The following is a 13,190-nucleotide window of genomic DNA, read 5'->3' as shown; positions in this document are numbered from 1 at the left end:
CTTCTCAGAAAACAGCTTTGTGCTGACTGCTTTCCGTGAAATTAATAGTTGGAAGAAGAGTTGAACATTATACCCTTCTAGACACTGCTGTGTACTCCTTCAGGAAATTGAAAAGTTGTGTTTTATGTCAGCCTTGCCAGCTGGAGTCACAAAATCACAGAATGATTGAGGTTGGAAGGGACCTCTGGAATTCATCTGGTCCAATCCCCTGCCTCAGACAGGACCATCCAGAGCAGGTTGCTCTGGACCACGTCCAGGCAACTTTTGAAGATCTCCAAGGATGAAACTCCACAGCCTCTCTGGGCAACCTGTGCCAGTGCTTGGTCACCTGCACAGCACAGAATTGTTGCTTGATGTTCAGAGAGAATATCTGGTGCTTCACTTTGTGCCCATTGCCTCTTGTCCTGACACTGGGCATCACTGGCAAGAGCGTGGTTCTGTCTCTGTTGCACCTTCCCTTCAGGTATTTGTATATCCCCCCAGATCCCCCCAGAGATCCCCCGAGAGATCCCCCAAGAGCCTTCTCTTCTCCAGGTTGAAGAGTCCCAGCTCTCTCAGCCTCTCCTCATAGGAGAGGTGCTCCAGGACCCTCATCATCTCTGTGCCCTCTTGTTGAACTCTCTCCAGAAGCTCCATGTCTTTCTTATGCTGGGGAGCCCAGAATTGGATACAGTACTCCAGAGATGGCCTCACCAGAACTGGGTAGAGGGGAAGGATCACCTCCCTTCACCTGCTGGAAACAAGAAGGCAACCAAACCCACACTTCTCAGGTGAATGATTGCTAGATTTTCCTGTTTTCAGACTTTATGATTCCAAGTGTTATCTAAAGAGAGAGAAAAAAAAAAAAAAAAGGAAAAAGGAAAAAATGTGGGAGATTCCCTTCTTGAAGCAGAGTTCTTTTTTAGCAATTTCAAAACCTCATATTTTTAGGACATAATGGAATGCAAAAGATTTTTTAGCCAACGGTTAGGGCAAAATAACAAAATAACTCAGTATCATAAATGGAGTGGAAGGTGCTCCCATGGCTGTGACACTTTGAAAATAAAAATTAAAATATAGTAAATTTTGACTCTCTTCAGCCTGAAGATGACACTCTGACTGAAAGCTTGAGCCTGCTGCCACGAGCACGCCCAGGTCCCTTTCTGCTGACATGCTCCCCAGATGCTTGTCTTCCAGTCTGTACCTGTATATAGCATTAATCCGTCTCAGGTACAGAACTTGGCATTTTCCTTTGTTGAACTTCATGCCATTTATGATTGCCCAATGCTCCAATCTATCTAGATCCCTCTGCATGGCCTCTCATCCCTCCAGTGAGTCAACAGCACCTCCCAGTTTAGTGTCATCAGCAAACTTGTTGAGGATGCACTCCCCTCTTGCATCTAGATCGTTGATAAAAATGTTGAACAGGACTGGTCCTAGACTTGAGCCCTGGGAAACATAACCAGTAACTGGCCACCAGACAGATGTAACCCCATTTACTACAACCCTTTGAGCTCTGTTATTCAGCCAGTTCATCACCCAGCATAGCGTATACCTGTTCATGTCAGAGCTGGACAGTTTTTCCAGAAAGATGTTGTGAGGAACAGGGTCAAAGGACTTACTGAAATCCAGACAGGCTACATCCACAACCTTCCCTTCATGCACTAGGTGGATGACCTTGTAGATCACACAGAATCACAGAATCGTCTAGGTTGGAAGAGACCTCCAAGATTACCTAATCCAACCTCTGACCTAACACTAACCAGTCCCCCACTAAACCATATCACTAAGCTCTACATGTAAATGCCTTTTAAAGACCTCCAGGGATGGTGACTCAACCACTTCCCTGGGCAGCCCATTCCAATGCCTAACAACCCTTTTGGTAAAGAAGTTCTTCCTAACATCCAACCTAAACCTCCCCTGGCACAACTTTAGCCCATTCCCCCTCGTCCTGTCGCCAGGCACATGGGAGAATAGACCAACTCCCACTTTGCTGCAGCCTCCTTTAAGGTACTAGTAGAGAGCGATAAGGTCGCCTCTGAGCCTCCTTTTCTCCAGGCTGAACAATCCCAGCTTTCTCAGCCGCTCTTCGTAAGACATGTTCTCCAGACCCCTCACCAGCTTTGTCGCCCTTCTCTGGACTCTCTTGAGCACCTCCACGTCCTTCTTGTAGTGAGAGGCCCAAAACTGAACACAGTACTCGAGGTGCGGCCTCACCAGAGCGGAGTACAGGGGGACAATCACTTCCCTAGCCCTGCTAGATCAAATTACTAAGGTAGGACTTTCCCTATGTGAACATGTTGACTATGCCTGATAGTAGCTTTGTTCTTTAAATGCTTTTCACCATAGTTTTTCTAACTACTGAGGCTAGACTAACAGGTCTATAGTTTCCTGGGTTCTTTTCTTATAACCTTATTTTCACTGATTGTTGCTTTCTAGTTTAGTTGGTCAACATAAGCTGCCAATGGCCCCATTGTTTACATCACCCCAGGCCAACATCTTTAGCTTTCTTCATAACCAAAGCCAATTAGCTGTTGTTACTTGGGTTACTGTAATCTCAAATATGTTGTATGCATGTAAAATTGTTAAGTGCTTATGCTGCTTTATTTCATTTGTATACTTAAGACATCAGAATTAAGGTAGAAATAGATCAGAGGTTCTGGGTTCTCTCTGCTTGTTTTGTTTTCCCAGCACAAACAAGAATATTGTAACAAGTAGATGTAATAGAGGTCTCACTTTGCTGAGTAGTACCTAAAGGCAGGATTTGCTCTATGACAAACAACTGAAAAACTTGGGTAATCTTCCTAATATATATATATACAAATATATATATACACATACATACATATATATATATATATAAAAGTCAGAATTTGTAGATAAGTAGCAAGAACAAAATAAATCATGAAGCACCCCCAAAGAAATAAAATCAGGTAATTTTCAACAGCTACATGCTTAACAACAGTATGATTTTAACCACAAATTCTGATTTTTTATGGTTATGTGTGTTGGCAAATTTCTCACATTCCATATTACCTCATAGCCAATTGCAACATAGTCATTTGTATTTACAATATCACATGTGTTTAGAAATTCATGTTTATTCATACTTCTGCTAATATATTATCTTTTGAACACCAGCTGAGTTGGATATTTTTCAGCCAGCAAGAAGACTGATTCATTCTGTAATAAAAATGTGAGTTAATATTCGATTAAAAAAAAGGAATATCTATACATTATTGTTAAATAAATGAACTGCATCCAAAAAACACTGTTTCAAGTGCTTATGGGTGGAACAAAGTGAATCAGGGAAGCTGACTGAGCCAAGAATTCAAGTGATTCCATTCGGTTAGCATTTCCAGATTAAAATGTGTTTTCTAAGTTTTTATGGTCTTAACCTCTGAACTGTAGTCAGAGTTAGTCATCTCAGTACAGCTGTGGGTTATTCTTCATGTATTTCATTTCAACAGAATTAAAACACATTTGCATTTTTCTTTTAGCCAGAACTTTTATAATATGTACATAATTGATAGAAATAAGTATATTTTTAAAACCACTTAGAAGAGGTATTGGAGATACTGAATTATTTCTTTCTCACATAATAAAGTTTGGTAGTGGTTGGTTTAGGCTCACATGTCCTTATAGTGTCTTCTGTAAGATAATCAGGTGATTTTACTTTACTTTTTGATTCTATCTTAAATTTTCTTCCAAACATTTTTTAAGGAACATCAGGAATATATCACAGCTCCAAATGTGGACCTCTCATAAAAGCATCTGACCTTCAATTCACTCGGTTTTACTTCTCTCAGGATAGAGTTTTTAATATATGGTTTCAAAACAGACAGTAAAATACAGTTCCCACTTAATGAAATACTTGACTACAGTACAGTTGATTAAGAAAGAATTGAGATGAATATCTGAAAAAAAAATAAATCAAATCAAGTGAGTGATGCAAATAAACACCTACTCTAAGCATTTCAATTATCAAGCATACCTTTTCCTAAATACAGCTTTTTAGTGGGTGTACCTCACTTTAATTCAGAATTATTATTTTTGTACATCGAGATAAACTTTGACCATTTTACAATATTCTTTATTGTCCCTCATAATTATCATTGCTGCTAGGAGTCAAAAGAATTCCAAAAGAGAAACCTCTTATCATAATATACTTCTCTTCATTACCATATGTCATCTGTCATGCTGCATTACTTCGTTTTTCTCCAGATTTTAGCATTGTGGAAAAAAAAATCACATAAGAAAAGTATATTTGTTAGGTTTCTATTGATTTTTGTTGTTGTTGTTCCCTCACCAAGTGGAATTTGTTGGGTGAAGGCTTTTAATATTAAGTAAAATTAAATAGAAACATTAACAGAAAAATTTACCTTTTCATGGCTTTTCATTTTACATCAGATCTGTAAAATGAAGTCAAATTCCCTATGCAGAAGTGCAGCTGAAGTCAAAAAGGATGTGATTCAGAGCTGGATGTGAAAACAACAACAAAAAACTCCCTCTGATGATGCAAAATGGAGCTGTACTAGTTTCAACTGTGAAACCACAGCTGTTCTTAGGGTAGGGAACTGGGTAGCTGCACTGTATGACTCAAATTCTGCCTCTTCATTCAGTCCAGTAGTGCTGAACATGCAGTAGAAACTTTCCAACCTACTATGTCATTTTCTGCATTAGCAGGCTCCCTATGTCATAACTGTTCCCAAGCACCCTGTTTTGTTTTGTTTTGTTTTGTTTTGTTTTGTTTTGTTTTCCTTCTCTTTTTCTATCCCTCAGGTGTTCACAGAGTGGTCAAAAATGCTTGATTCAGTTTGTTTTTTGTTTGGTTCCTGCAGGTGAGAAACCGGATCCAGAGCAAGACGAAGTTAAGCTGCAGAATGCCAGCAAGCAAATTGTGCAGACCGCTATCCTCCAAGCAGTACAGCAAGTTTCCCAGGAAAGCCAACAAAAGGAGAAGCGAACAAACAGCAGTATGAGCCTCCAGCTAGAAAGAGGGAAATTAACCAAGAAGCATGAAAAGAAGTAAAGGAGCAGCTTGTTTATTTTGATCCTTCAATGTTTTCAGCCTTCTCTTTAGTATCAGCTGTATTACTAGTGCAATGTTACTGTTGTAAAACAAACCAAAGTATAATCAACACCTAAACATAGAATAAAACTGCAATAGTCCTCGGCTGAGAAATATTAAGTGCATTAGATGACTAACTCCATATTTATGCAGTGCCTCTTAACAGAAACAATAATCTTAGCTATAAAAGTAGTTTCAAGCACAAGCTCTTATGGTATGGACTTATTTTTGAAAGCTTGTTGTCAGCGCACTTTCATATACGTTCTGCACGCAGTGTTGCTGCCAGGTCAGCTGGCCAGACTCTTCTCGGAGTTACTGGGTTCACTGAAGCTGTCGCCACTGAAGAAGTAGTTTATTGTTGAGTGTAGTAGAATGCTTTCAGGCTGCCTTGAAACATGACTGTTACTTGTTTTGATTAACCATGGACTATGAGAAATGGCAGTATAAAGTTGATTTGGTAAGTTCCATGAACCAACTTTTTTTTTTTTTTCATACTGGAAAAAAAAAAGAAATCCAGTGCAACTTTGCAGTGACTATGATCTATGACTGTGATCATAGATCTGCGATTTATGTCTTTTTTTTTTTTATTTTTTTATTTTTAAGAAGTTAAAATAAGTACTGAAGTTTTGGTCTACTTATTTGAAATACTTCTGAACTTCTACATAAAAATCACTTGTGCCTCAACTACAGCTTTTAATTTTCTTGATAATGAAAGAAGAGAAACTGATGTACTGATATGGAGTTTGCTAGCTCCTTCTTTACTTTTGAAAGTTTGCTGTGGCTTGATTTACAGACAATGAATACTGGAGTGGCTTTAAAAAAGGTTTTTGAATTTATTAGTATCTTGAAGGATGGAAATATACTGTGTCAGAATTTTGTCATGATAGATACTTCTCACCTGCTGGGCATAAAGTGACTTCAGATATTTGCAATTGTCACATAGATTGACCTTAAGTAGCACTGCTTTAAGCTGGTAATACAGAACATATCCTTTAACTACTCTATATAGCTGAAGAAATCCATGATATTTCTGAAAATACACATTAAATAAATGTAGCTTTCACTTTATGCTCCCTTACTGTAATGATGATTGCACTATTACGCATCTGAAATGAGTAACAATATATTTCATTCTAGAAATGGTTTGTAGCTTTGCTACATCCAAATTCTTGTGGTAATATACCTAGAAATACAGAGAAGCAGATGCACAGGATCTGCAAAGAATGATATAAACTTTCATAATTGCTTTTCTACTCAGCAAGATGATTCTCAAAGAGACTTTTTGGTTTAAGTAATTGGCTATTACTTAGTGTGTCCTACTGCTTCTGTTAAACAGTTTCAGGATTCTTTCTGATGGCCAAGGGCTTAGTCATGAATAGCCACATACTGTAATATTAAGCCTCTGAGCTCTGCTTGGTTCCTTTTTTTTTTTTTTTTTTTCCCAGCACTGACTCATGCCAGATAATGATCTAGCTCAATCTTCTTTCACTTAAAAATGCAAAGAAAAATTCAACATGATTAAAGTTGTTCTAAATCCTCTAATACTGAAAACTGAATTGGATTGCAAATATACAGTTCACTTCTATAGATGCTGGGTGAATTTTCCCAGCCAAGCAAGCTTTGACGTGGAAATATTTGGGTCTTGGGGCATGTGTATGTTTGTCATAATAATCATTTTTTGCCATTAGATTTTTCATTGACTAGCCTTTACTTGGGAGATAGCTCTTTTCTAACCACTCACTGCATCTTTGCTTGCTGAGATACTAAGAAAACTGATCATGATCATGAGCCAAGGTTCAACTCAGGCTGATAAGTAGGCAAGCCCAGTGAAAGAAGACTGTTTGAGAGACTGGTGTAAAATGACTTTTGCCAAAGACTCACCTAGAATGATATGGAAAGGAAGGACAGCAAAATCACCATTTATTTGAAATTAGTCTTTTTTTTTTTTTTTTTTCCTCAGAAATTTGCAAGACAAGTCTTTTTATTTCTTCCTGGTAATTATATTTTTAGTAATAATACAGTAGTCTGGAAATTATTTTTTGTGTCAGTATATTTTCTTTAAATCATCATGTTAGAAGAAGAGGAACTTCAAAAGCCCGTGAATCCCGGCTTTTGCCACTGCTTCTTATAAGCCTATTCCTCCCTTCCTATGCTATTCTTCAATATCTCTTTACTGTTTTAGTCCTTTTAGACACATCATTACTCAACCAGTACATCATGCATATCATTTCAGTGCTGTCAGAAGTCTAATATCTTGGGGAGAGAAGAATGGTATAAAGCCTTGCAGAGCCTTGAGGAGGTTTACTATGGTCTCCTATCAAGGAAAAACAAATACCCTTACATAAATAGTGTAGTTTTCCCTGAGACCCAAATAATGCATCTTCTATCTATTACATATATCCCTAAATTAAGGCATGCATTAAGTATCATCTATTGGCAAAGGATTTTCTGCACACCACTTGCATCCAGTATATGTAGTTGAGATCTGTACTGCATGTGAGAGAACTGCACAAAAGAATACTTAACCCTTGACTTCTTACATGCTCACTAAATGGTAAAAGCGGGTATTTTGGTATCTTCACTGACAGATTATATTTTCTGGCAAAAATACAGACTAAAAATTATTACAGATGTGACGCAGGTCTGATTACAAATAAAGAAACTTTAACATCTTACATGTCTCTTGTTTGTCTTATGAAAAGAAAGGAAGAAATTTTCAGATTCACTATAAAATCTTTTATGAAGCAACCAGTGTGCTCATGAAGTTTGTAGTACTGAAAACATTATTCACTACAATAATTTATATCTTAAAAGTGCAAGACAATCAAAATGGCATCTAAACATATTTAAAATAAATTCACATTTTAGCACATGTCAAGTAGAAAGATATACAAATGTGAAAGTATAAATATTGCATCTCTTTTAATGAAGTAGAATCAGGTGTCTGTGGCTATCCTGCACTGTGCTTGCCGTATTTTCATTTAGGTTGGTTATCAAAGTTTTATCACTGTACTTGGGCTGTTCTTTGTAATGTAATCTGACACTGCCCACCAAGCAGCAACACCTCAACGGAAATTCATATAGACACATCAGGATGTTGTAAGAGATTACTAACTGCCTCTGTTAACAAATTTGTCAGCTCTGGGCAGTTACATTGGAAATTCCTGCTCTAAAATGTGAAGAAAACAAACAAAACAAACAAACAAACAAACAAAAAAACCCCACCCCACAAAACAGTGTAACTTAGAAAATGACATCTTCATTTTATCTTTTCAGAGAAATAATAGCATTGTTAATAACATTATACTTAAAAGCTGGAAGTTCTTGAATATCTATTCAATAGCAAATGATGCATCTAAAAATCTTAATTAAAGTCCCCACTGGTGTCATGTCTGATTTTTTGGCAATGTTTTTAACATCACAGAATGTAGTGTGTCTACAATAAGAAGATTATAAAAATAGAAATGTAGCTATTCTTGATGTGACTACATTGGAATATGCTGCAGTTACCCTTTACATGTGTGCAAATGTCAAATGCAGGTGTTAATGTGTCATTATAAAAGGCTTATATGAAAAAGTTTTAAATGTTTTTGGGAAAAAGGAAAGGGGAAGTAGAATACATTTTTTGAAAGTATATGGGATTCACTCTATTCTCTTGATTGCCTTCTTGGGTCTGAAAAAAAAAATAAAAAAAATCCACGAAGACCTGGATATTGGTATAGCCTAACTTCTCTCCATTGGTTCCAGCAACAAATTGTTGGATCAATTTGTTAAAAGAGTATGTGGCAGTGAAGGAGATAACTGAGCTGTTGATAATGATCTCCTCACAACCACTAAAGGGTGAGCAGCAGTAGTGACGTAGCCTGGTTTCCACAGATTGGTTTTTCATGGCTGGCTCCTCGGGGCCCCATAAGATAAGCACTGACAAAAACTTTTGCCTTGTTTTAGGTTTTATGGAACAAAGGTTCTGAGGCCTAAAGTCTAAAGGCTCTGAGGCCTAATAGGTTGCACTGTATCCTGCCTTTCAAAAGAAGCAGAAGCAAGGTCTCTTTTATCTATTTCTGTAGATACTTCCACAAAACCTGCTAGACATCAATGTGTATTGGCTTCTGCTTTTAAAGACAAATGCATCTCCACCAGAGTTAGTCAATTTGACAGCAACTTCCTTAATCCTTAAGAAGGGATGGATGAGTACATGTTTTAGCTATGCCTGAGTTCTCTGGCAAACACCAAGAAATAGATCAGTGTTTCAAATGCATTTGCTTCAAATTTATTCTTGTCTGCCAGGCAGATTTTCTTTGCTTAATTAACATAAGCAGCTTGTTTTTTCAATAGCCTTTCCTCTAGTGGCCTACTACTTGGATTTTGTGTATGAGCTTCCTAATTTTACCATTAAAACAACAATAGCTCACTTTAAGTAGTTTGGGTTTGATTAGTTTGAACTCTGTGGAATTTGGTGTTCCATCATGGTGTAGCAATAAATGATGTCCTAGAGGGAAGTTGGTTTTGTGGTTTTTGTTTTTTATTCTGTTTGTTTTGGTTTTGTTTTGTTTTGTTTCATTTTGTTTCCATCCTTCATGGACTAGAGGAGGAACCTGTTTAATTTGACTATGAAACACCTAAGTAAGATGTTCCTGTTGGCTTTAAGGAAAATGATCTCTGTGTGCTTTCAGAGCTGAAACTCATTCAGAAACAACTGAAGACTAATTGCATGCTTTGTGATCTGAGGCAGAATGAGCATTGCTGCATTGCTGCATCTTCTACTAATGCTGTTTTCTCTCTCTCTCTAATACTGTTTTCTCTCTCTCTCTCTCTCTCTCTCTCTTTTTTTTTTTTTTTTTTTTTTTTTTATGCATGGGACAGCTCATTCTGAAAAGCTATCAGTTCATCATGATGAACTACGTTAGCCATCTGCTTCCAGAACAAGGAAAGTGAATATAATAAATCTTACTTGCCTCATTGGTAACATATTGACCCTTTCCTACAGCTCACTGTATGTGTTTATTTCCAAAGAGGACAACTCTGTTAGCCAGTGCTTCCTTACATTCTCTTGCTGATGAATTACCCATAAAACAGTGATCTTTAATACTTACTTTCAAGGCAAAAACTTCCTGGGGCACAGTTTGCCCTGATTTGTGACAGTTGACTACGTCTATCCGACTTCAGATTTCCCATGGACCACATAAGTGGCTTTCTGGATCTATAGGCAGGAACAGGGAGTCTCATTGTACTTTTTGGTTTAGATAACTGAACGCAGGGAACAAAGTGGCCTTCTCAGTGCTGAGCTACTTTTGCAGCTCTCCTCTTGACCTCATACATTTCTTTATTTTCATGTATTCACCTCCAGACAAAAGTCACATGAGCAGATCCAAGAAAAAAAAAAAAAAAAAAAAAAAAAGAAAGAAAGAAAGAGGGGTACCTGAGAGTTCCCAGCACATCCCTGAATCACTCTCTAATTTAAATAAATAAGCCCCACACCATTTTCTCCTCTCATAATTGTGTGAAAGAACAAGATGCTCCAAACTCCCATATTTCCTCATCACTTGAGACACTAGGATGCCACCTAGTTGAGAGCTCTGTTTCAGCTTAGAAGGTACCAAATTCTTCACTGTTTGCTACAGCTGGCTTCAAAGTTCAGTGCCCGGGTCAGGTGGCAGCTTGCTCATCACTGTGCTCAGAGGAGCTGGCTGGATGAGAACAAACAAGTCTATAGCCAACCTCCAAGGAGTAAAACTCTTCAGAAAGCACTGGACCTCTACCTGGCCAGAAATATTCCTCCACCACCTGGAGCAGTTAAACAAGTCTCTCGTTGTGTTGTGTTGTGGTGATGTTTTGTTTGTTTGTTTGTTTGCTTTTCAATGAAAAAATGATAAGTCCCTGGGTGCTCCTTGTTCACTGCCAGGCAGGAAAACAAACACAGTACTCTAGCAAGCCAGTTTGGAATTCAGGACCATTCTTCAGGGTACCTCATATGATGAAAAAACATTTTATTCCAGGCAAAAATCGGCACACCTGCTTCTAGAACTTGATATGTGGCTTCAGCCTTTTCTCCTCTTCCTTGCAATGGAAGGAAACGTTGAAGATTAAGTTAACCTCCATTGATTTTTTTCCCCTGCTCTTTTTTATTCCAGCTAACCTGTACTATTGTCTCCCAAGGTCATCTTCTTCTTTGCTCTGAAAAAAAAAAAAAAAAAGCCGAAGAATTAAATATTGGGTCAGTCCCCTCGTCCCTGTTTAAATCTCTGTTGTCCAGCACATCTCAGGTGACATTGTTCATTGGTATAGGCAAAAAATAAATAAATAAAAAAAAGAAGGAGAGAAAAAAAAAAGCAAGTCCAAACCCTATCTTTACAACTTGTTTCATTCTTTAATCAGTTTTGTCTGTACCTGCATTGTGTGTAGAGATAGATTTGTGGAAACTACTGCCATGTTACAACTCTGAAGCTGTCAAAACATCTATATACTACATATGCTAAATCTTTCCTTGAGAAAACCCTTACTCTTAGAAATCAGATTATATAACTCCATCTGCCTTGGTAAGAATTAGGTTAACATCTATTTTGCCTGCTGGCAGGCTAGGAGGCTTGTGAGCTTATTTTGTTGGTTTTATTTTTTTTTTTCTTTCTTTCTGTCCCTTTTCAAATATCTGTATCTTAGCCTATTAGGATGCAAGTATCTTGGTTATTTGGAAAGTTAAACACGCAGATAGGGAGCACATTGAGAGATTGAGAATTACGATCCTTGCTGAGGTAACAGGGCTGCATACAGAGTTAATGCCATAAAACCCCAGGATCTGTGTGACCTGCAATTTGGAGGTACAATAATAAACAGTCCTTAACAGATTATGATGTCCGGATGCTAGCAGCTTTCAGTGTGCAGATGGCGATGCTGTCAGTAAATGTCAGCCTTTGGTCTCTAAATGCCTGTCACATTTCATTAGGGCACACATATGACTGTGTTCCCTCCACTGCTGAGGCTTGACAGCAGATAAAAAATGAGTTCTGCTCATAATCGACCTGTTCCTTATTATTTTGTGATCTGTTCATTTCACCCAAGTACCCATCTGTACAGAAGCAAAAAATGTTTCCACACGTGAATTTTCAGATTGTTGGTGAAAATGAATACGTCATCATTCAGGGAGATGCCAAACGCTCTGCAGATGGGCAAACTCTACTTCTTTCAGTATGTATGTGTCTCTGGAGGAACAATGCATCATCCTAAGGATTTTGTGTGTGTTTGTAGACACTTACGAGAGTTTGCAGCCAACTCCTTTTTGTTTTGTGACTGTCATTTGAGCATCGGACCATACTGTGTCTCTCGTGCTGTCATTTTTATTCCATCTTGGACTGAAATTCCAAAAGCACAGACAAGAGGAGAACAATATCTAGTATCAAGGGCCATTAACAAGCAACATTTTTTCACTAGCAATGCAAGAGCATAGCTAAAAAGTCTGCCAGCTTCCAGTCCTGGCATTTAGTCTCTTCTGGTACATGACCTTCCTGACCAAAGTACAGGATGATCTCAGAAGACCACCAAGACAGAAAGGGACAAGAAAAAGGCACTAAAGTGGGCACTAAAGCCCCTGAAAACATCAGTCCAAACTCTGGGATGGTGCTAGAGCTACAGGAATGGTCTGAGGAAGCAAGTTTCCTACACATTTTTCCTACAGATTTTTCCTAGATCACTTTATCCTCTGTAACATAGACCACTTAAGGTACTTTTGCAAAGCACATCATTCTGGGTGAAATGAAGCAGCATTCTCATTTGGTGAAAAAAATTACTTATCAAAGGAAACCTGGCCTTAACCAGACAAATCTTCCTTACTCAGTTCTTGCCTGCTAGTTTCTTTATCCACAAAAAAAAAAAAAAAAAAAAAAAAAAAAAAAAAAGGGAGTGCACACCCTGTCATAGATTAAATATAGTGCCTGTGCACAGTAGCAAAAGCCATGTGGTGTTACATGACACAAAGCCCAGCTCAACAGAAGTGTAAGACAACCAGCATTGTTTTCAGAGTGTTTGCAAGCCTATACCAAAAGCCTTACAAACTGTTCCTGATTCTGTTTTGCTGATTAGAATTTCATGTCTATGTGTGAGGGAGGCAAACAAATTGATACCATGTTTTGTCTTTAAAAAATAAATA

General features: G+C 37.9%; 1 protein-coding gene across 1 annotated transcript in view; it reads left to right on the top strand.

The window, feature by feature from the left end:
* Positions 1–9,508, top strand: part of AKAIN1 (A-kinase anchor inhibitor 1) — a 34,879-nt gene extending 25,371 nt beyond the window's left edge. The window contains exon 2 of the mRNA XM_068671541.1: positions 4,821–9,508. Coding sequence (XP_068527642.1) covers positions 4,821–5,011 — 191 coding nt within the window. The 3' untranslated portion in view covers positions 5,012–9,508. The remainder of the gene's footprint in view (positions 1–4,820) is intronic.
* Positions 9,509–13,190: the final 3,682 nt, after the last annotated feature.

The sequence above is a fragment of the Anas acuta genome, chromosome 2 (genome assembly GCF_963932015.1).
Source record: "Anas acuta chromosome 2, bAnaAcu1.1, whole genome shotgun sequence".
NCBI classification, from domain to species: Eukaryota; Metazoa; Chordata; class Aves; order Anseriformes; family Anatidae; genus Anas; species Anas acuta.
The sequence above is the reverse complement of the archived record's forward strand: the minus strand, read 5'-3'. Positions and strand labels throughout refer to the sequence as shown.